This window comes from Lepidochelys kempii, chromosome 11 (assembly GCF_965140285.1).
Source record: "Lepidochelys kempii isolate rLepKem1 chromosome 11, rLepKem1.hap1, whole genome shotgun sequence".
Taxonomy (NCBI): domain Eukaryota; kingdom Metazoa; phylum Chordata; order Testudines; family Cheloniidae; genus Lepidochelys; species Lepidochelys kempii.
In genome coordinates this window covers 30883028-30905175 of record NC_136390.1, presented here as the reverse complement: position 1 = coordinate 30905175, position 22148 = coordinate 30883028, and the positions used below count along the sequence as shown (strand labels likewise).

Genomic DNA, 22148 nt, shown 5'->3' with positions numbered 1-22148 from the left:
GTCTGCATGAATGGCTTGTTGTGAAAAAGCTAATGGGATAAATAAAGGAGCCTGCCACTGAGCTCATGATATCTATGTACTAGTCTCTGCTTCTATCTATGAAATACGAAGAGCAAAGATGAGCCCAGCAATTTGCCCATATCATTGGTTTCTTGCATAAACTGAACACTGGTTCCGGAGTAAAGCCAACAACCTTCTTGTGACACTACCTGTGCAAATATCCTGCAGTGTCACCGAAGCTCTCGTACCACTCTATATACATTCACAACTCTGGTGACTAATTAGAGGAATAAGGGATAAAATGTAAAGGAAACAAAAATCTGAAATCATGACAAGCCCCTCATTTTTAGTGGGGCAGAAACAAATATCTCACTTAAGCAACAAAGATACATCCTTGTCGAAGACGTGTTTTTCTCTCAATATTTTGCTGCCTCTAATCAAATGCAATCAGTTCACATTTGACATAGGAATCACCCAGTCTGAGCACTGACACTAAAATATTAATGTTGCTATGATATTCCATATCATATTTCTATGCTCACTGCAACTGATTTTATCTACAACAAATCTGCACCTTCTCCATATATTTAATGCTAAGAGAGGGCTGAAGTTCTTACTCTGGCAAGAATCCTATTAATTTCAATGGGAGTTTTGCCTGAGGAAGGGATTCAGGATCACACTCCTAAGCAATTTTAGGACTGCAAAGTATTTGAGAAAGTATTATGGTAAATGTTTTCTGACAAATCATTTATACAAGGCAGAATGCATAATGTTTTTAATCTTTTGCAATTGCACTCTGGAGGTAACAGTTCTGTATATTTTACAGTGCTTTGGTTTTCACCCCTGCAGCATGGCTAAATGAAAATATAGGCTATCCCTGCCACATGACTAAATTAAAACCTATAAAATAATACGGGCATTATAAAATTTGTGTTAGAACTGATAATAGCGATTCTGATTTACTGACAATGAAAATATATAGCATTTTTCTGTAAGAACATTTATCAACACTTGGCAACCCTAGACTAACTTGACATGTAAGATGATCAAAATGGATCTTGTATGTAATCTTTTCCATTCATTTCTATTTATTTTAGTTATGATAACATTTATCATTGTGCATAGGAAGATTGAGCTTGAAAAGATTTGGTTAAACGAAATTCCTGTTGAAATTGGCTAGTTGTATTTTTAGTATGAGTTTTCAAAATAGGATACTCACAGAACATCTCACCTGTATTTCAGCAGCAAATGAATCTACCTGATAATGATAAATCTGTATTAACTTTTATGATTTAAAACCACTGAATTCTGAACTAAATGACATGTATTTGCTAAATATACTATTTACTAAAAAGTATCTACTTTGCACCTTTATTCTAAACTTGTTTAAGACTAAGCAAAGTTATTTCTGTAACTGCCAGTAACATCAAAGTACCTGTGAGTGCACCATTTTAATCAGTTTTATTGATTGATGCTTTCAGTTCTTATTCAGTTAAAAACAAGGCACATTAAATATATTCTCCTATTGCTCTATAAATGCATGCGCTCATTCTGTATATCAAAAGTAATAAATAATGGCAATAAAACACTGAGACAGTTATAAAAATGACAACCCAGCCTCAAACACAGTATTTAACAGTCCAATCTAGAATAATAAACCAACACAATACATAAAAGTGCCACATGGAAAAATATGCAGTATACATCTCTCCCCCCTCCCACAGACACTATTGAACTTATAGTTTTTGTTTAAACAGTAGTTGTTTCACACTACATTAGAACAATACAGGACAATGAAATTTTTACAGCTGAATTGACCTCAACAATAATCATGAAATAATCTTTTTTCAAAACATAAAAAAGTGTGTTGATGAAATCAAATAATTCTGGATTTTTTCATTTTACTATTTAAACCAGTATAAATAACATACGCAACTTTTTATTTTGTACAAAGTAAGTATTAATACACATTCTACTGTGCCACAAGAAACCAAAAAAGCAGAGGGCTAAGACATTTATTGCAGCTAAAATTCAAAGTAAATCAATATAACAGGACAGGCACACAGCCATGAAAATCCCTTTACATTCTGCATGTTATCTTTACATTAGTAAAGCAAAAGAACAGCAAGGAGTGGGTATGTAGTAGACAGTCTAGGCTTTACAGTGAAACCTCAATTATCATTCTTAATTGTACAACTTATTAAGGGAGTAGAGGGAGAACTATTTTAAAAGGTGTACTGAACCATAAAAAATATGTTAAATACAATGGTTTTCTTCGCCTGACCTGAAAAAGCCTCTTGTGTCACTTGTAGCCATTACACTTTAAAAATTATTGGTAGCATAATGTCTTTTTGAAAAATATAAAACAAACCTGTATTATTGTACCTTGATTTCCTCCCAGTTCTGGAATATGTGGCAAAATTGTTATTGTGTTCTTCATTCTTTCCCTTGAAAGGACATTTGACACAAATAGCTTAATATCTCAAAAATACAGATATACATTTTATCCTGTGTATATTGACATATTTCAATGCAAAAGCTTGATAGAGAAACAATCCTATGACCTTTTTGTTCATAAATTGACCTCATATAGTCTAAGTGTGCACAAGGACTTAATTCACATGGATTGAGCCATACTAAAGAGTGCTCAGTAGTCTCAAAGGCAAGAAAAGTTAGTTCCCCACTGCGATGTGTACAATAAGGTACAAAGCATCTTAATGTTAGGAAAATCTAATAACGAAAAATCATTTAAAATCATTTTAACCTGGGACTTTTTAGAAGACAATCTAAGCAAAATCTTGGGGGGAAGACAAAGTGCTCTATATTCATTTAAGAATTTCAGGTGGGTTTTTCCTCCTTCCATTTTTAGATAGATACAGTTTTAATAGCTGGAAACTTGTCAGACCAAAATATTCAACCACCACCACCTATAGTTAGCACTAATATCATAGTCACTACAAGTCCTCAGCACCTATATACTTTGGATATGAATTTTTTTTAATTGTCTATTTTTCAGACCTGTACTGCTTGCAGGATATTAACTTGGCATCATGTTAAAGAATTTTCAAAACAGGATTAAAATTAATCAGATTTTGCATTTAGTTGTGTACAGATGTGGTGGCATTTTAAACGTAAGGCTTCTGGTTTGATATGTAAACTGGTATTTATACTCATTTATACTTATACTCAAAGGAGTATTATGAAAGAGACACACCAATAAAATATGCATTCATTTTCCCCTCCCTACCACAGATCAGGCAGAAATCCTCCATCTGATCTTAATGCTGATCATAGCCAATTTAATAATAGGAAGAGTCGCAGGGTAAATAGCCAGGTGGAGCATTTGTTGAGAATGGCTCAAATAAATGGTCCAAAACTGGCTCTTTCAGCAAATTAATGCAAAGGTGAATAGCCCTTACCACATTTCAGTAAGGCCTGCTGGAATGCAAAGTAACTTTCCCATTTAAGTGTACATTTTGCAAATATTAAGTGGTTAGGATTAGTGCACTATGGCAAAGTTCTTGTTTTACATACTTTCAGTATTTATCTAAAAGTACAAAAACAGTCTGACACTTTATAGTAGACTGCAATACCTGCTAGACAATGGCATATACTGAAGACAGCAGGGTTTTCACTGGGAGGAGTGAAAGCTGTACCCATACATTTTTAACTCTAAATTATAACTCATCTATGAGATTTTTGGGTTTTTTGGTCCAATCTTGTGCTCTTCCAGTCTTATGCTGTCAAATTTTTATTGCCAGAAATCTGTCTGGCAATGAAATTGGTGTCATTGAATGAGAACAACATTGAGAAGTACTGAAGTGACTATCTATGTAATATTTCATAAATATAACTATGATTCCTTACCAGGACGTTTAATTTAGGCAGCGCTCAAGATATTTCTTTGTGGCATCCTCCTGAAACCTAAATGTGAACATTCCCCCTTCCCCCACCAAAATGATTCCTCTCTTCCTTTTACTGGACAGGCACTTTGAACACATATGGTCTTGCACATATGCAGAATACTTTTAGTGACTGGATCTTAGGAAGCAGTCACTTTCTATGCACCATTTCTTTTTAAGGGGGAAGATTATCTAAAAGCTTAAAGTTGTGAAAGGTAGTGTCTGAACAAGCCTTTTGCAGACTCTATTCTGAATTCCTGCAAATAATTTCTACTTTTAAAGCATGTCCCATCCAAAAGGCCACATTTTGGAGTATCAATATCAGCACAGAAAATAAGGAAAAATAAATGTATCAGTGTGTTTTTGTATACCCTGACCACCAGATACAGTTCACTAGAACAAACAGACATTTGAAAACATTGGAATATTTTTCAGCACTGAACGAGGCAGCTACACATAGACAAATTCTCTGGTAGCTGTAAGCAGGTTTTGTACTTCTCAAACTCACAGTCCACCACCACTTCGATCCACTGGAATAACAACTCTCTCACGTAGGTTCTCTTCAGCAGTTTTCATAAGTACAGCCAATCGGCTTCCAGACACATATCCTTTCTGAATAGCACTCATGAGCTTAAAAAAAACCACGTTTACAGCATATTAATGATAGTAGCCAAATTTAATTGCCGGACAACACTTAAAGAGATACTAACCCCACAGACTGAAGTCTTTCTTGCACTGGGGATTCTACCCATTTGTGACCAACCAGTAAGGTAGCTGCAACTAAAGCAAACCCATCATGTAGACAAGGGAAATTGCTCTGAGCTGCTATTTCCATTGGTACAGCCTACCCCTGCTTGAAACTAGGATATACTGCACTGGTGTAAATCAGTTTGTAGCTATGTACACTGTCTATCCTAGGGGTTTGGAACGGTTGCAACTTCCCCTGATGGGTTGCTACCAACGGCTGAAATTGAGACAAATCTCCAGTGTAAACAATGCCAGAGTTAATGAAGTATGTTGTCCAAACCAGTAGCAAGATTAAAACACAATAAATAATGCTGTTATTATTATAGGTTTTAAACAAAATGGTTGGTATTGCTTTCTAGGGCTGGATTGTGCCGCCCTTTAAATGTACATTTTCCAGTGTGGCCCATGGTAGTTTTGCCTGTGTATGGGCTGCAGGACATGTACAAGTTACTGATGTGATATATTTGTAATAACAGTGCAGCAGACCCCCCCCACCCCATGGCTTTCTAAAGCCATTCATTACAATCAAGCTTGCAAGATAATTCATGCGTGTGAATTCTTTTTAAATCTGAAAAGAGTCACAAAGGTAGAAAAGAGAACATGGTTCCTGATCTACCACTGCCCCTGCAAGGTATCTTTCTCATTTAGCACTCTTATTCTAGTGATAGTGTACTTGACTTCCACGATTCTTCTAAATCCAAATTTCTTTAGACCAGTGTTTCCCAAACTTGGGACACCGCTTGTTCAGGGAAAGCCCCTGGCAGGCCGGGGCGGTTTGATTAACTGCCGCGTCCGCAGGTTCGGCCGATCGCGGTTCCCACTGGCCGCAGTTCACCGCTGCAGGCCAAAGGGGGCTGCGGGAAGCAGCAGCCTGGCCTGGCCCGCCAGGGGCTTTCCCTGAACAACCGGCGTCCCAAGTTTGGGAAACACTGCTTTAGACTTTTAAAACTAGTTTGCATTTAAGTCCTTGAAACTGGAGTCTCAGCATTACCTTAATGAACATACTCTAGTGTTAGACTTTAGATTTTTGTTTTTAAAAATCTATGGATAAGATCCGCATTGGACTTGAAAATACATGTAGTCAGCTGGTCAGAGACTTCCTAATACAAAAAGCAATTGGCACTTACAAAATATTTCTTCCTCTCAGCAGGAGCTAAATAGTCACCTCACTTCAGATTTCTTCCCTTTTTACAAAACTATCGCAGGTAGACTTGGGCCCACACAAACCTGGTGACCTGGAGGATAATTAACCTCCAAGAGAATTTCTGCTAGAAAAATCTGTCTGGCCCCAAAGGGAGCATGCCACAGAGGATCAATTCATCCAGTCCCTCCTCCTCCTGTTTAATTGCTCTTTCCCCTGTCTTCTGTGGCCTCCACCTACAGTTTCACAGCCTCTGGTCCACGTAAGTGAAGGCAGCATTGGGCCCTTGAACAGTACTTGCTGTCCAAAAAATATCCAAATATCTACACAGTAATGTTAAAGATCTGCCAGATTCTCAGCTGGTGTAAATTGTCATAGTTCCACTCTCGCCAGTGGAAATACGCCAGTCGACACAGTCAAGAAACTGGTCTGTGATGTAACAGACTAGTGATCACAACTGCATTAGCTACCCAGATGCTGATATGTTCTTCTATTCAGGTCTTACTCTACAAGAATCAGGAAAACATCCTTTTTTATCTTCCTTCCTCCAGTATTGATTTGAGTGATATCTGACTTTTCTCTTAAAGACTAGACTAGAGCTGAGCAAACAAACACTTTGTAACAACGTATCTAATGAATTTAGCTTCTGCTTCTGTTTTTGATATATCTGTGAGCATCATGATTTCTTCATGACTATTCTTTATTTAAAAACTCCTAACTCTTTTTGACTCATTAGAGAGGCTACAAACAGTTTCTGAAAGCATCCATTGTTGACTGTTTGCAACTGGTCAGAAAAATCACATGGCAGTGCTCTGTTCCCCACTTGGATAGGTGAGCAAGCGCCTTGACACACATTCAAATACTGTACAAATTTCCATAAGTATTTGCAAACATAAGTTTCCACAAACATTCTGCCAATGAAAGTTTTATGAAAGTAATCCAATGAAAGTTTTCAGAAAGCAAACACAAAAGGAGCATGAATCCTAATAGATCCATTAAAAAAGATTTACCACCATTTAAGTAAGTTCCACACATTTCATTACCTTGGTGGCAAAAATCAAAGGTTTGTTTTATTACTTGTTACCTTTTTTACTTGTTATTTTAAAACTTAATTTATAGTAGTGCACAATATGCTACATGCTGTCCACATACATAGAAGACATTCAGCCCAAATGTACAAAGGTCTGATTATTGAAGCTTTGAGGCCTATGACCTCAGTCACCAGATTTCAAACATTTATTTTCATTTCTTTTTTTAAGGAATCTGTTTCAAAATGTGGCTTACGGTGCATTTTTGAAACACAGAGGACAAACTAGAAGCCACCAATAATTAGTTTTTAAAAATATGCAAAAAGTGCTGTCATTCACATTTTGGAAGTATTAAAACCACAAAACAGACAACCTCTAAAGAGTATTGAGCACAATAGACACTGCATGATTAATTGCCAGTTTTCTGTTTCTTAATTATAGTGCACCCCAACTAACCAAGTTACAGCATAACATACTCAGAAATGGAGAGAGTTCTGTTTATAAAGTGCAAAATCAAATTTCTTCCCCAGTTGAAACTTTATATAAAAAGGTGGGCTCTCTCTCAATTGCCTGAAAAGATGTGTGATTTTTTTTTTTTTTAAAGAAAATATATTAGGATGTCATCACTGGACTATTTTTTCCATTTTATTTTAAATGTTTTTTTGGTGACTATGTTTTAGGCAAATAAATCCTCCCTTTTTAGAATGCTGGACATAAGTTGTGAAAATTTTCTGCATTTAGATTCAAGAATGCTCTTATCTACAGCTCATCTCCAGAGAGACAATTACCATTTCCTTTGCCTTGATCTTGTTTGTTTAACTTGACACAGTGAAGAAACGGCTGACATTGACCAAAATCCCCAGCATTAATTTATCACATGTTCGGCATTCATCATTGCCCTGATTCAGGAAAGACCTGGCAGTCATTTGAAATACCTGACCAGTAACGCTCTACAAAAACAGACCTGGCTGGCTGGAAACAAAAACTGCTCATGTGAGGGGAGTCAAATGGTTGGAGGCAAACAATTTAGTGGTATCTTTATTGCCTTCTCTTTTTTTTTTTTTTTGGAAAGCATTTGCAGAAAGATGCATAGAAAACTGACGTTCATGTTCTCCTTTCATGCACTTCTCTCTTTAGATCATTCAGAAATTAAGCAGGACAATGTGAATGGCATACACCACACTTTGAACCTGCAGCTTCTTGCCCCCGATACTTTTTCAGTGAAGCTTTTAATCAATAGTCCTATTAAGCATGAACAAAAGCTATTGTTTTAACGTGCAGCGGCTGGCCAAGTTGTGCCCTCAAATGTGTGGGTGGCTCATGCCTAATTTGAAGGAAGCAACAGGCATGATTCAGCCCTCTACTACTGAAAGGATACCTCGACAAACTACAGAATAGACTGTCTGGACCTAAGGAGGGTTTTTTCTGCATAGGAAAAACTACTTTAGTTTCAGAGTTGCTTGGGAATTCTTTGGGGGAGGATGGGGGATAAGGGGTATTTCGCCCATTTGCATTGCCTAGGCACCGTGGCCTCAAACAGCTTCTTAGGACTCCTGACAGCATGTACCACCCAACTACAGCTGTTCCCTGATGGAATCTCCACAGCACGGACAAAAAATCCACATAAATGACTACTGCAGAATTGATCAGCAGTGTATTGCTCTGTTTTGCCCCTCAAGTTTGCTAGGAGACTTACAGAGAGTGATGGGCTCCTAACCCTATCCCTGAAGGTAGGGTTTTACATGGAGATGCTTGTACAGGATTTGAGTTTGCATCAAGCAACCGTTAGTCATTTCTGTGTTGCCCCCAGTTCAGATCTGCTGATTTACGATCCTCTCTCACAGAAGTCAAGGGGAGCATAAAGTCTTTTGTTCTTTCCCCTCAGCAAATCTTTTAGTTGGGTTACTTTAATTTAAAAAAAAAAAAAAGGTACAGAAGACAGCCCACTATTTTAGCCTCCCGACAGCTGGGGAAAACACAACAGAAGGAAGGAAGACAAACTCCATGTTTAAAAAGAAAACTCCTAGCAGTCATGGATGGATAATACCTACTAGCTCAACTAGTATATCCCCTTGTCAACGCAGGACAGGCTTTGGGTGAAATCCTGGCCCCGCTGAAGGCAATATTCAAAATTCCTACAGATTTCAATGGGGCCTGGATTTCAGCCTCAGGAAATTCTTCACTGCAACAGTTAGCTTGGGTTAGTACTCTCAAGTTACTACACTCAAGCTAGCCTAGTGTTCTGCTTTGTAGTCACTCTCACTCAGAGCTAATCTCTAGAGAGAGGGATCACAATACGCAACACTTGAGCTACACAGAAGAATTTGATTAGCGGCTGATGAGTTGCTGTGATGTGAGCTGCTGCATCCCCACTGTATTACTAGTGCTGTTGTCAGCCAACCATACCCACTGGTAGGCTAGTTGGCTGGATCTTAAAGCACCACCCAGCTCAAACTAGAGATTTGTGTGCGGGATGGCAACCGGGTTAGCAAGAAAACTGAGTTATACTTCAAGCTAATAAAGCAGTGAAAACAACCCCTCAGTCTCTCTCTCCAATGCTTTGTCCAGGCATAATGGTCATCACTAAAAAAAACAACCTCCTTATAAGCACATGCTGCAGCATTTGCCCTTACAAGGATAGGCTCAGAGTATAGGAAACATTGTGATCAATACAAACAGTGGTGTAGAAATTGTTGGTATTTCTTAATGTTGATTCAAGCATTGTCCACCTTTAGACAACGTAAATTCATATACGATTAATAATGAATAAAAAATGAATGGCAAGTCTGTAAAATTTTATGTACAAACTCTACATCTAGCTTTGATAATTAATTTCCAATATACAGAGCAAAAGGAGATGAGGGTTCTTGTGTTCCTTTCATTACAACTAAAATAGAAAACCACTCACCTGCAAAAACTCATCGAGTTCAACCTGCCCGTTTTTGTTCAAATCCACTTCATTTAAAATCTCATGAAGTGTATTTTCATCAATTTGAATGCTGATACTCTAAATAAAAGAACAACACAACAGGCAAATCAACTGGATCAGTTAAACATGATTTATACCATACTACACAACTGAGATAAGAATTCAAAAAATCAAAAGAGAAATTTTACCTCTAACACACTTTGAACATCCAGTATGGTAATAAAGCCTTTCTTTTCTTTATCAAACATGTGGAATCTCTTTTTATATCTGCAAAATAGGATTATTAATGGAAAAGGAATACACAAAAGATTGACAGAAATATCTTCCCAGGGACTATCCGGGAGGTCCATTTGTACTTCATTTACCTGTCAATATCTGAAGGTATAAGAGTGATTTCAGAGCTGTCTGTTAATTGCCCTACTTTTGCCTTGTAGCCCATTTCATAATACAGAAACTTTTTAGCAGATTCAAGTTCTTCCTAAAATATGAAAGAAACAAAGTCTCAGTTCTAGAACAATACTGAATATTTACATGCTGAATTTCTTCTATACCGTAATATTTCATTGGCTCCTTTCACAAACTTATAATTGCTGGTCTTTAGAGGAATATCAGCATTTGATGGCCAAAAAAGTGCTTAGCGTGAACAAGGTCATTAAGATATGGAACCATTTCATGCTTCATCTAGATCACTGGCTTTGACGTACAAGTGTTGATTGTCAATTGATAATTATACTGAAGACATGGAATGCAAAGATTTTTAGGGACATATCATGCCCTCAGTCCACACATGCAACTCACAGTGATGTCACCAGAAACAGCACTTCCAGATCAAGTCTACGAAATCACCTTTCATTAAGAATTGGTATCTTATTCTTCACTTATTTAAGAGTTGTGGGTGGGGTTTTGGGTATTTAACATCGTGTGTGGAAGGCCATAAAATGCATATTTACCTGAGAGAGATTGGCTCTGACCCTTCCAGCTCCCTTCAATATTGTAGTCAAATGAGAATTTACAGCCTTTAATCAAATGATCACATACTATTTCTCAAATATATAATACAGTATATTAGCTTAGCGTACACTTATTTTCTACAACCTTAATTAGAATTATGTAGCATCTTTAGTATTATTGTCAATGTATACCATAAAAGTCACCAATACCAAGAGTTCACAGTAAACTGTACTTAATATACTATAGATTATATATAAATGGCACATACCAATAGTACAAATTTCCCGGGCATGTGTGTGTGTATCCTAAGTTTATAGCCAGGGCACACATGTGGCAAAGATTTACACACGTGATTAATTAAATATCTTCCACTGTTGTTTACAGTGCTGTTGTACCTCTGTTGGTCCCAGGATATTAGAGAGACAAGGTGGGTGAGGCAGTATCTTTTATTGGACTAACTTCTGTGGGTGAAAAAGGCAAGCGTTTGAGCAGAACTCTTTTTCAGGTCTTTAAGCATATGAGGAGAACTACTGGGCTTATCAGGACTACTCACATGCTTCATGTAAAGCATGTACACAAGTCTTTAGAGGATCAGGACCTAAGTTAGCTTTGAAGTTAATGGCCTCCTCCCCTGGAATACTTAAGGAATGCTGTGTTGATAATATACTGAACTATCTCACCCCCAAACAGCAAAAAGATATACTGGACCATAATGAAAATAGAGCACAGAAAGGAATGAAAAAAAAAATCACATTTAAAGATGCTACATGTGTAGCTACTGTAACAGGGTGATATGCCCCTTTAAAAGCCAGGTGTCCTGGGGCCAGTGAGCCCTGTACTAAGGCAGAACCATGTTAAAAAATAGATAAGTACCTGGCAATTTGCAAGGGATCAGGTGATTGCCTGATAAGCACTGGATTCCGATAAGGGCTGAAAGAACTGAGGGAGGAGTGCTGTAAGCAGCAGGTTGGCTCCTGCAGCAGTGGGACTCCCAGACAGCTGGCTGGTAGGACTGGGAAAGAGCTACCAGAGCTGGGGGACTCCCGCAATGAAGTCCTGAGGTAAGGGAAAGGGACCTGGTTTGGCCATTGGATTTATGTTGAACTGTTTATTTGTTGGTTTTTTTTAAGACTGTTGGTACGACCAATAAATGAAGCCCTGAGAAAAAGGGGCTGCTCCAGAAACTGGGCATGGTGTCACTCCTTCCTGGGCTGGAGAGAGACCATCAGTCTACACTTACAGAAACAGTATGTTATTTGTATTGTTGGAGAAATGTGTGCATGATGATCATGCAACTGTGTGATCATGCAACTAAAGACTGTATCATAATGCGTATGCGCAAGGGGTTAGAGAAAGGTTGCCATGCAATCTCAGTGCTGACGTTTTCTGACTGGTTTGCAACCTTAGCACTCTTAACCTAATGTTTTGGATAGAATTATATGAATCCTAACATGTACTAATTTACCAAAATGATTTTCTTTCGAATTTAATTTCTTTTGTTTCTCTATTTTTAACCAAACCCCTTCCAGTTAGTTTACTGTAGCTATATTACAACAACCCTTCCCTTCTTCCTTCAGGATATTTACCAAGCATTTTAGCACACATCTGTGATATAACTGCATCCCTCTTTTTATGAATCCCTCTGGAAAGGCTTAGAGTCATCACAAGTCCTCCAGCTGAGAGGATTCAAATGATACTCCTCGGGGAATTCTGCATCATTGTGCGTGCACAGAATTCATGTCCCTTGCAGATTTCTTTGCTTCCCCGCAGAAAAATTACTCTCCGACAGGGAAGCTGCAAGAGCAGTTGTGAACCACTCCCTAGCTGCTCGGGTACATCATTTAAGGCACCCAGAGCAGCAGTCGGAGAGTTAAATCACCACAGAGCTGGGAACATCCCAGCCAGTGGCTCCTACCATGAGCCAGGATCAGCTGCTAATCTCAGCTGGACTGGAGGCAGGAGAGGACGGGCCTTCCTCTTTCTCTGCAAGGAGTGGCTGGGGCTGTCAAATGCACTCCCATAAACCTCTTCCAGCTTCAGGAAGCTCAGCGTCATATCCTGCTTTCTGCCCTCATCGCTCCTCAACTGCAGGGGGGAGGGGGAAGGAAAGGGGTCACTGTACAAGGAGCTGCTCCCCCATCCACCCAACCCCCATGCATCCAGACCTCCCATACCCAGACACCCCTGCCAAGCCTCACCCCATACACCCAAAACCCCCTAGTCTTCCATACTCAAACCCCACCTCACTGAATCTCAACCCCTGCATCTGGAGCCCTCTGCCTCCGGACCCTAACCCCTGCACCCAGACCACCCCCCACTGAGCTTCCTGCACTCAAACTCCCATTCTGACAAGCCCCACACCCCTGCACCACCCTGAGCCCCCACATCCAGACACCCACAGCACTGACCCCCAATTAGCTGCACCCAGACCCTCACCCACCAAGTCCACTCCCCAAGCACACAGACACCCCTGCTGAAACCCCCCTCATCCAGACCCTCCTGCTGAGCCCCAACCACTTTCACCTGGAAGCTCCAGCAGAGTCCCATTACCCCTGCACCTGGAGCCCTCCAATGAGCCTCTGTGCATCCGGATCCCCCCACACTGAGCTACCTGCACCCAGATTGTCCCACAAAATCCTCTCACCCCACACCTGGATCCTGTCTGGTTAAGCCTGCCTGCCCCACACCTGGTGCTTCGGGGTGTTTCTGTGGCAGGCCCAGGCCTTGTGCCATGTCATGGTTGGGTGCAGCCTTACCACTGAGTCTGTGTCCCCAGGATGGGGGTGGAGAGGCTGTGGGGTGATCTCCCACCTTTGTGCACTGCCATGCTGGAGCCTCTGCATTTATTTATGGACAAGTAAAACTTGCAGAATTTTAAAATATTGTGTGAAGAATTTTTAATTTTTTGGCGCAGAATTTTTATTTTTTGGTGCAGAATGCAGGAATAAAATGAGCTTCTTTCTGAACTTTAATACAACTTCTAACTGGCTAAAAGGTATCGTGAATGAGCAATAGGAGGCTTCATGTTCCTTTAGGAGCTGAGAAAACCACAACTTGCATGCAGTCCTGCCCTCTTCAAGAGGTCAAGCTCAAACCTGGTCATCCTGCTTGGACACAGGACTGTCTCTAAGTGAATGAGCCAGCCCACATGACTGCACTTTTCTCCTGACACTACTCCTCATGCTGCAGGAGCATTTTACGGCATTGTAAATGTGAGATCCTGCAAGGTGCTGGTCACATATCTTGCAATGAAAGTGAAGGATGCTCACCACCTGGGCCCTATGTGGACCAGGTCCCATATCACTAGATTTCAATGGCTTCTCCGAGATGAGGGAAAGGAGAGAAACAGATGACTTTGGGACTGTTAGTGAGGCCAACAGTGGTATCAAGACCAACTTCGTCATCAGTTCACAAAGGAAGCCTTGTAAGAGAAGAGAAGGAAGATAAGAGGGATACAAAGAAAAAACAATGGGCAAATGCCATGCAAGCTTCCCTTCCACAGCTCTACCAACCAACAGCAGTCCTGTCTTGAAACACTCCTACAAGTCAAATTTTGTCTCTCTCGAACTTTTCTGACAAATTTAATGTTGAACAAAATGTCCACTAAGGAACAGGATGAAACCTCCAATTTTACTTTCACTTTTAAATTACGCAGCTCAGCACCATAGATTCTGATCTTTTCAGAGCAACTGGAACTGGTTTGATAGCTTTTTTTTAAAATGGCATATGCCAAAAGAAAAGGGCATTTGCAATGTTCTATTAACAAATGCATGTCTAAACTCGTTTAAGACTGAAACTGATTAAGGAAAACAAGAGTAGAGCCCTGCAGCACGATTGGGATTCTGCATGCCCCGCAGGACCCAATGCCATAATAACGGGAGTGGATTAAACGTACTTTGTTGCAGGCAGGATTGGGTGGGCAAAAAACAGACTCTGGTAATTTGTGAGAAAACACGCAATCTCTCATCAGTTTGTCATAAATAGAATTTTCAGCAACGTAAAGCAAGTTTTTCTTTTTTTAAAATAAAGGTTTTAATTCTGAAATTTAAGCGAAGGATAGACAGATTTGATGTCCATTATAACAGGGGTTAAAGTATATTTTTATATGGCTTAAGCAAGATTTGTTTTATTGTTTTAGTGGTAAAAATTGTGTCTGAATGTTTACACACTAACCGACTGTGGGGGTGGGGGGTTTTTTTTATTATTTGATTTTTTTTAGTAGCATGGGGAAATTTCTCTCTTGCGGGATTTGTGGGAGGGAGCAGGATAAAAATGCAAGAAACAATGCGGGAGCAGGATTAAAAAAATAATCCAGCACAGGGCTCTACAAGAGAGCTTAAAAAAAGTTCCAGTTCTAAAGTGTCTTTTGTACCTTTTTCTTCTGTTCACTCCAATGAAGTTCCTTCCCCATTATATCAATAATTCTTGGTAAGGCTTCATCAGCGGCTTGCACGTTCAAGAAGGCCAGCCGAGTGCGACGTGAAATCATATCCACTGCAGTGCATGCATACTCTTTTACCCCATACATAACCTAGAATATTAGAATTGGATAAAAAGATAAATGTAAGGTTCTGCAGTGTTTGGACATGGGAAAGGGGACTGGACCTATGTGGGAATGAGGGAAAAAAATAGCATGAAGCTCTGGTAAATGGGGCGGTAAGGTGAACAAGAGCACTGGAGGGAGCGGATATGGAGCCTTATGCATATGTGCACACAAGGCCATAATTTGCTTAAGTGATTAAGAAAATGGATTTATATGAAGCAAGCCCCACTTTTTTTGCTGCAATATAAAAAAGCATCTGGGCTCATGTGTTTAAATGCATTTAATAAAAGTTCAGAAAAAAAATTATTCCATGATTTACTCAAATAAATTTCTGTTTACATGCCAGATACAGTCTCCACCCCCCTCTCCTACTTCACAGGGTGGGTGACTAATAATCATCACAAATTACAGAGATGAGAAACGTAGCCATTTTCACATACCTCAGCTTCAATATAAGGAAATTCAGATACAAGGCGTTTTCCAACAATAGGCCACCTCTTTCCAGTAACTTGGGCTATTTTGGCCACCTCAAAAGCCTTGTCACCATATGTAGACGCAAGGTGCTGAGCCACCTATAGAATTAAGAGCACATTTAGCGAACACTATGTCCCAGCACCTTCTGAGGCACAGCTGAATAGATATAAACTAGTCTTGTCAGTTCTCCCATAGCCTGTAATAAATAGGCTGAGGATGGTATTAGATTTTGATTGTGTGGGAGGAAACAACTGGCGTTGTGAATGCTTAGACCAGCACTAACACTACTATGCATGTATCAATGTAGCGGTGACTAATGATGCTTCAGCTCCTTTCTGCTACTGTGATCACCTTTGAAGAATAGATTTTGTTGGGCTTGAGGTGCCCAAGACCTAGGTTGTCATACATGTTTAAAAACAGAGGGCATAGCTTTGTGCTTATGCAGACGCTGAAATAAAGAACGCACGTGGCTTTTAGTACTCCACTAGCAAAGGAAAATTTATTACTGGATTTCTTTCTTATACAATTATTTCTGCCCCGACCAAACAGTGTAGTCTTATGCCAATTTAAGAGCCCTTAATACAGGCTGTGCGGCTGCTTTTTTTTTTTTTTTTTTTAAATGTTATTGATAACTAATACAAACACTGAGTAGAAATATAGTCGACTCACCTCACTTTCCAGTCCGTAATCTTGGACCAGCCTAATGTAAAGAGTAGGACTCCAGTCCTTAGCCCCCTGCAGGAAAAGTCCTACCGTCTTACATGGACCTGCCTTGAGGTTGTGAGCCTCGATGGCTGCATCAATGGTATCTTGTGCCATGGAGCGATAGGTTGTCCATTTCCCACCTGCAAACAATCTGTTTTGGTAAACTAGTGGAAGTGTGTTGCATCGGCCAAACTTCACACTTAGTCCAGTTTCGTCTTTACTGGACTTCAACTAGTAAATCACTTATTCGCTAATAACTAAATAATATCGCTTGTTCCTTCAAATCTGCTGTACAAACATTCACTACCTTTGACTTAAATACACTGGGGAATCCTGACAAAGCCATATGAGAGATCTGAAATGGATTTCCAGTACCTGCTATAGTAACAAGGCCACTGTCACTAACAGCAACAACATGATTCCGAGATATTGACTGGGTGTCTTTAGAGCTGGGATCTGTGACAAGAGGACGAATGCCGCTCCATGCTGCCAAGACATCTCCTCTTCTCACTGTTTAGAAGCAAATAATGGCCAAACAGAATTAGAAAAAAGCCTTCAGACTTAATCAGTTTTATTATTTTCTGGTTAAAAGCAAAGATTTCATTTTCTTAAAATTACTCTGGCACAAATAATGTTTACATTTCTCCCCTCAAATTCACATGCCAGATAGGCAAGGACAGAGGTATATGTATCCTCAGTTTACTCACATCCTATGACTTAAAATAGCGTCTGTAAAATGTTATTGAAATCCTATCTAATACTCACAACCCCCTTGGGAGAGAAGTATTATTATTTCCATTTTGAAGATGGGGAAATGGAACAGAGAAGCTGACATGACTGTCTCAAGGACAAGAGAGGGATTCAATATCAGAACCGGGTTACAATTCCAAGATTCCTGGTTCCCAGTCATGTGCTCAGACAACCTCAAATATGATGGAAATTAGGATACTTGTGACAGCCTGTGGATTTTACAATTCCAGCACACTTTTTTTATTTTGTTCTACAAACACCATGCTCATTTCTTTTTACAACTATTTCTAACTGCCACAACATATGTGGCTGCATGGTATGTTTCACACTGACCTATTATTTAGTTAGGTAATAGAAAGCGGGTCAGCAGCAATTTGTACATGCAACAGTCCACATACTAGTGAACCAAAACCATCTGATCATTAACATCTGAGTTACAACTGGTAACAAGAATCAGAAAATTATTTGGATGATCCTCCTAATGGCTCAGCTGTTAACACAGTGTTCCACTATGCAATATTTAGGGATACCTCAGAACCTTTACTTTTGGGCCAGTTAGGCTAATGATGCTTTCAGCTCTCTACACAAAGGTTACCTAGCACCTTAGCATCTTGAGGTCACCAAGACCTCAACAGAAAGTCAAAGGGAAAGTGTGGGTGAAATCCTTCCTTGCCAAGCCTATACCTGTTATTTGAAAAGGGGTGCGGGGGGTTGAAGACCCTGAAGTCTCATCCTGCCCCCACCAAAATACTTGTCCTGATGTGAAGGTTCAGGGAGAAACAAAGAGCTTCCCCCACTGAGTGTCCAGCATGTGGGTAACCAGGGGCTGAACCTTTCCACAAAATACTTTTGTGATGTATGTAGAGATGAAGGAGGGGAATTCCACATCCTGGAAATCTCTCACCAGTTGAGTAGAGCTGGTGATGGTTTGCTGAGGGTAGAGAAAATTGGTCAGGTGGTTTTTTTGCTAGGGTGAGCGGTCAGGATGATAGTAATTTTATTTTTAAAAAGGAAAAGACGTTGTTTTCCTTGAAATCACTAGTTTCTCACACTTAAGTCCTCTATTTGTGTTCTATGCCTCAAGGTACAGAATTTCCTCTGGACTATCTCAAAGAGTCAGAGAGCCATTACAACACTGACTTTTCATATTTTTTTTAAACCAGAAAAGCACAGTTCGTCTCAATCAACATTGTAATTGGCATCAACACTATTTAAAATGATGCAATTGCTATTCTGCAGTTCTCTTGTCTTGAGGAAACTGTTTAATTAGGAGAATGTAATGGCTATTATAAAGGAGCACAGTGGGCCTTTCTGAGCCCTCAATGAATTAACACCACTACTACTGTGTAGCTTTATTTTTTTTTTTTTAAGCCTTGTTACATGGAAGATGAAAGATAAAACAAGGTAAATGAAAGCTCACTTTCTTCATCTCTGTCTAAGGTGTCAGGAAGGCTGGATCCAGCAGTGACAGAAGTTGAGTGAATTTATACATCGTGTGACCATAATATAAAAACAAACAGCTTAAACCATATACAGTGCCCAGTTACTGCTCTGAGAACAATCAGCACTACCACTTCTCCACTGCTCAAAAAACAAACAAACAAACAAACCAAAAACAAACAAAGGTTCCAGCAGTAAAAGCTTCATTTTTTTTCCCAGTTAGCCTTTCAGTGGCGACCATCATTCCTGCCCCTCTTGACTGACTTTTGTCCCTCAGGCTAACGTGTTAAAATTACACATTTTGAAAAAGGAACTTATCATAACCCCAGTCTTTCCATTATGCTGTTTCTCCTTACCCCTTTTCTTTATTTTAATCCCTTGATATGATAGGGCCTGTTGCTACTCTCACTGAAGTCAAGACTAAATTCCTTGGGACAGGACATTTCTTTTTCATCTTTATGCACACTTATGAAGCTATAAAAATTAACTACCACCACCAACTGATGTATCCAAGCTTCACTCCATCAAAGTCACAAATTAACACTTAGCAAATTATTCAAACAACCACCAGGGCTGCTCTCAAGACTTTAGGAATGGTTGGCGCACCAGGGTAAATCACCCAAATGGTCTTAGGATGTTGCCCAAAAGTAGAGGTTTAACATGAAACAGGGAGCTTAAAAACCTTACTCTATGTGTTGGCTTCGGGTAAGTCTACACTAGAGTTGCTAGTGTAAATTGCAGCTTGAGGACACACACCCATTCTAAACATACCTGAGGTAATGGGCTAAAAATAGCGTGTAGCCACAGCAGTGCAAACTGGGGGGAGAGGCTAGCTGCCCAAAGTACCATCCTGTCTAAAACCCTAAATATGTATTCAGGATTGTTACACCCTCGTACCACCAATGGCTACATCCCATATGCCATTGTGACGGGGGACACTCACCTCTCATGAGAACCTCCTGTTGGCAAAGTGCGAACCAGAACTCTGCCCTTTTCTGGTGCCCCCTGTTGGCTGTTGCCGGGCAGGTTTTCAGTGGCTCATCACATGAAGGAACCCCTTCTGGGGTAACAAAGGTACAACAGGACCTATCACAGTGCCCTGATTGGTATCTGCAGCCCTGTCTTTGGAGTCAGTTCTCAGCCCTTGTGGGCTAGCTTTAAGTCTGTGTCTGCCCTGTATAGAGCAATGCCCCCAGGGCTTTCTTCCTGGAGACTCCAATACCTGCCCTTCACTTGGTCCTCTAAACAAGCCTTATCCCTTTCTTGGGGCTCAGGCCACCCTGCCAGTGGGGGTATCCGGGCCCACCCACTATTCTGGGTCCCAACCTAGGGACCCTATAAGTACCAGTCACATGCTGCTTCCTGGAATAGTTGCTGCTGCTGCTGATATTCCCTGGGCCTCTTCCTGTGTAACCCCTTCCTCTTCACCCTTATCACAGGGCTGAAGTTATCGCTTCTTCCTTATGGAATGCAAATGTCACCAGAACCAGTTTGCTGGTTCTCCCTTAAGCTCCAGCCACCAGCAAGGATCACCCTTCCTTATTCCTCTGGTCCCTGCCGGAACTAATCTGCAGCTACTTTTTAACTGGACCTACTGCACCCTGACTGCTTCCCTACAACCTCTCTAGGTGGGCTGAAGGATGCACCTTTATTGCTCCTTTTTTGGGGTGGTACAATTGGACCGCAAGGCCACCAGTAAGGGGATCAAAGGGCCCAGTACACCCTATCACAGTGTCCTTGAACTGGAAATTACATCTCCAGTTTGAAATGTAGTTACAGCCTTAGAAAGTAATTTAAAATACAGGAGAGATTTTCCAGAGCAGTAGAATGGGCAGGGTTAGAGAATCAAAGAACAGCATTATCAGTGTCAAACATTTTAGCCCTCTAGCCTCTAACCTGAAAAAAGGCACCCAGAACTAGAGAGGTCCATTGTACAAACTGGAAAAATCAAAAGGCTTGAAAACCAACCAGTAAGTTAAATCTGTGCAATGCACTCATGCCTCTGACTTCAGATGGGCAATTTCTCTTCACGCATTTAAACATGCTAAGTATCATTTCCTTGTGTCTGCATGCCTGACATTTTGTTTCCAATACACTTTTCGAAAATTCTTCTAAAATGATTGGGTTACTATCCCAAGCTCTTAACTTGACAAATAAATCTTGTGGAAGTATACCTAGGCGCGCACAAAGATATGGGTTGAATGCATTTTTATTAGCAGAGCTCCAGTACTCCAACAACTTGTGCTCCGCACTAACCTCCAATACTGCTGGGGTTCTCAGATTACTATACAGTGGCTTTAAAAGGGCCCCATCTTACACATTTCATAATCAACAAGAGTCCATGTGGTCCATATTCAACTGTCCTTCTCAGGACAAGAGATATAGTAAGAGGATTTCAAACTTCCCATTCTTAGCACCATTAGAGACAAAGTTATCTTGATTTTTCCCATCCTATCAAATACATGGCCAACTGGCTAGATGTTTATCTATGCTATTTCTTGGCTCCTTGTCAGTTATAAGTATACCTGTAAAACCAATTTTAACTTTTCAATAGTAGATATAAAACCTGAAGGCATCAAATAGTAAAAATAAAAACCCCTCGGAGGTATAACTAAATACAGCATACCCTAGCTTCTAAAAAATATCTACTACTTTGCTTCAGCCATGTGACTTATTGGGTATGTCTATACCGCAATTAACCCCCCTGAGGCTGACCTGTGTCAGCTGACTCTGGCTCACAGGACTCTGGCTACAGGGCTGTTTAACTGCAATATAGATGTTTGGGCTTGGGCTGGAGCCCAGGCTCTGGAACCCCATGAAGGGGAGGGTCCCAGAGCTTGGGATCCAGCCCGAGCCCCAGGTCTACATCATAATTAAACAGCCCTTTAGCCCGAGTCAGCTGACAGGGCCAGCCACAGGCTTTTAATTGCAGTGTAGACATACTCATTGAGGCCAATTACTGCAGGGTACAAAGTCCACTCCTCTTACAAACCATGGGGATGGGAGCGTTATGAATACCTGCAGGAGGTGAGATACAGTTAGAGAAGTACATCTGCATAGTGCATTGATGACGTATAAGGAATGTGAACAGGCAGCCTGAATTTTTCCATCCGTCCGCAAAGTCATATTTTTTGTGATGTGGACCTTGGATCTTTTTTAATTACTGTAATTAAAAGATGTTCCATGTTATTTTTTATAATATATAAGAGACCAAATGATTTTAAAATGCCAAGTTATAACAAATTTAATCTCTTTTCAACACAGGTTTAGCACAGATCACATCTGTTTATACCATTAAATTATTTATTTTCAAAACCACAAGTAGATTCTATAATCATTTCACTTTTTAAATAAAACATGAGAGCAGTAGAGGCTTTTATAAAAAACTTAATTGTGTTGACTATTAAATTTACAAAGGAAAAAATTGACTGATTTGCTTTATGCTGAAGCATTTTGGGGTATGTTTTTAGATTCTGTTTTTATATGACTGATAACTGAAAATCGATAACAGACTATAAAAATATCCCAAAAGAGCACT

The 22148-nt window shown here is 40.0% G+C and overlaps 1 protein-coding gene across 5 annotated transcripts in view; it reads right to left on the bottom strand.

The window, feature by feature from the left end:
* Positions 1-1444: 1444 nt before the first annotated feature.
* GPD2 (glycerol-3-phosphate dehydrogenase 2) overlaps positions 1445-22148 on the bottom strand; it is a 122165-nt gene continuing 101461 nt past the window's right edge. For 3 of the 5 annotated variants that reach the window (XM_073305516.2, XM_073305519.2, XM_073305518.2), the window contains exons 10-17: positions 16796-16930; positions 16385-16560; positions 15682-15813; positions 15071-15229; positions 10113-10225; positions 9936-10014; positions 9727-9825; positions 1445-2447 (exon numbers count right to left, since the gene is read on the bottom strand). In XM_073305516.2, coding sequence (XP_073161617.1) covers positions 2316-2447; positions 9727-9825; positions 9936-10014; positions 10113-10225; positions 15071-15229; positions 15682-15813; positions 16385-16560; positions 16796-16930 — 1025 coding nt within the window. In that variant the 3' untranslated portion in view covers positions 1445-2315. Of the gene's footprint in view, positions 2448-3741; positions 4533-9726; positions 9826-9935; positions 10015-10112; positions 10226-10966; positions 11160-15070; positions 15230-15681; positions 15814-16384; positions 16561-16795; positions 16931-22148 lie in introns of those variants that run through there. The other 2 variants (XM_073305520.2, XR_012154259.2) reach the window with 2 other exon arrangements.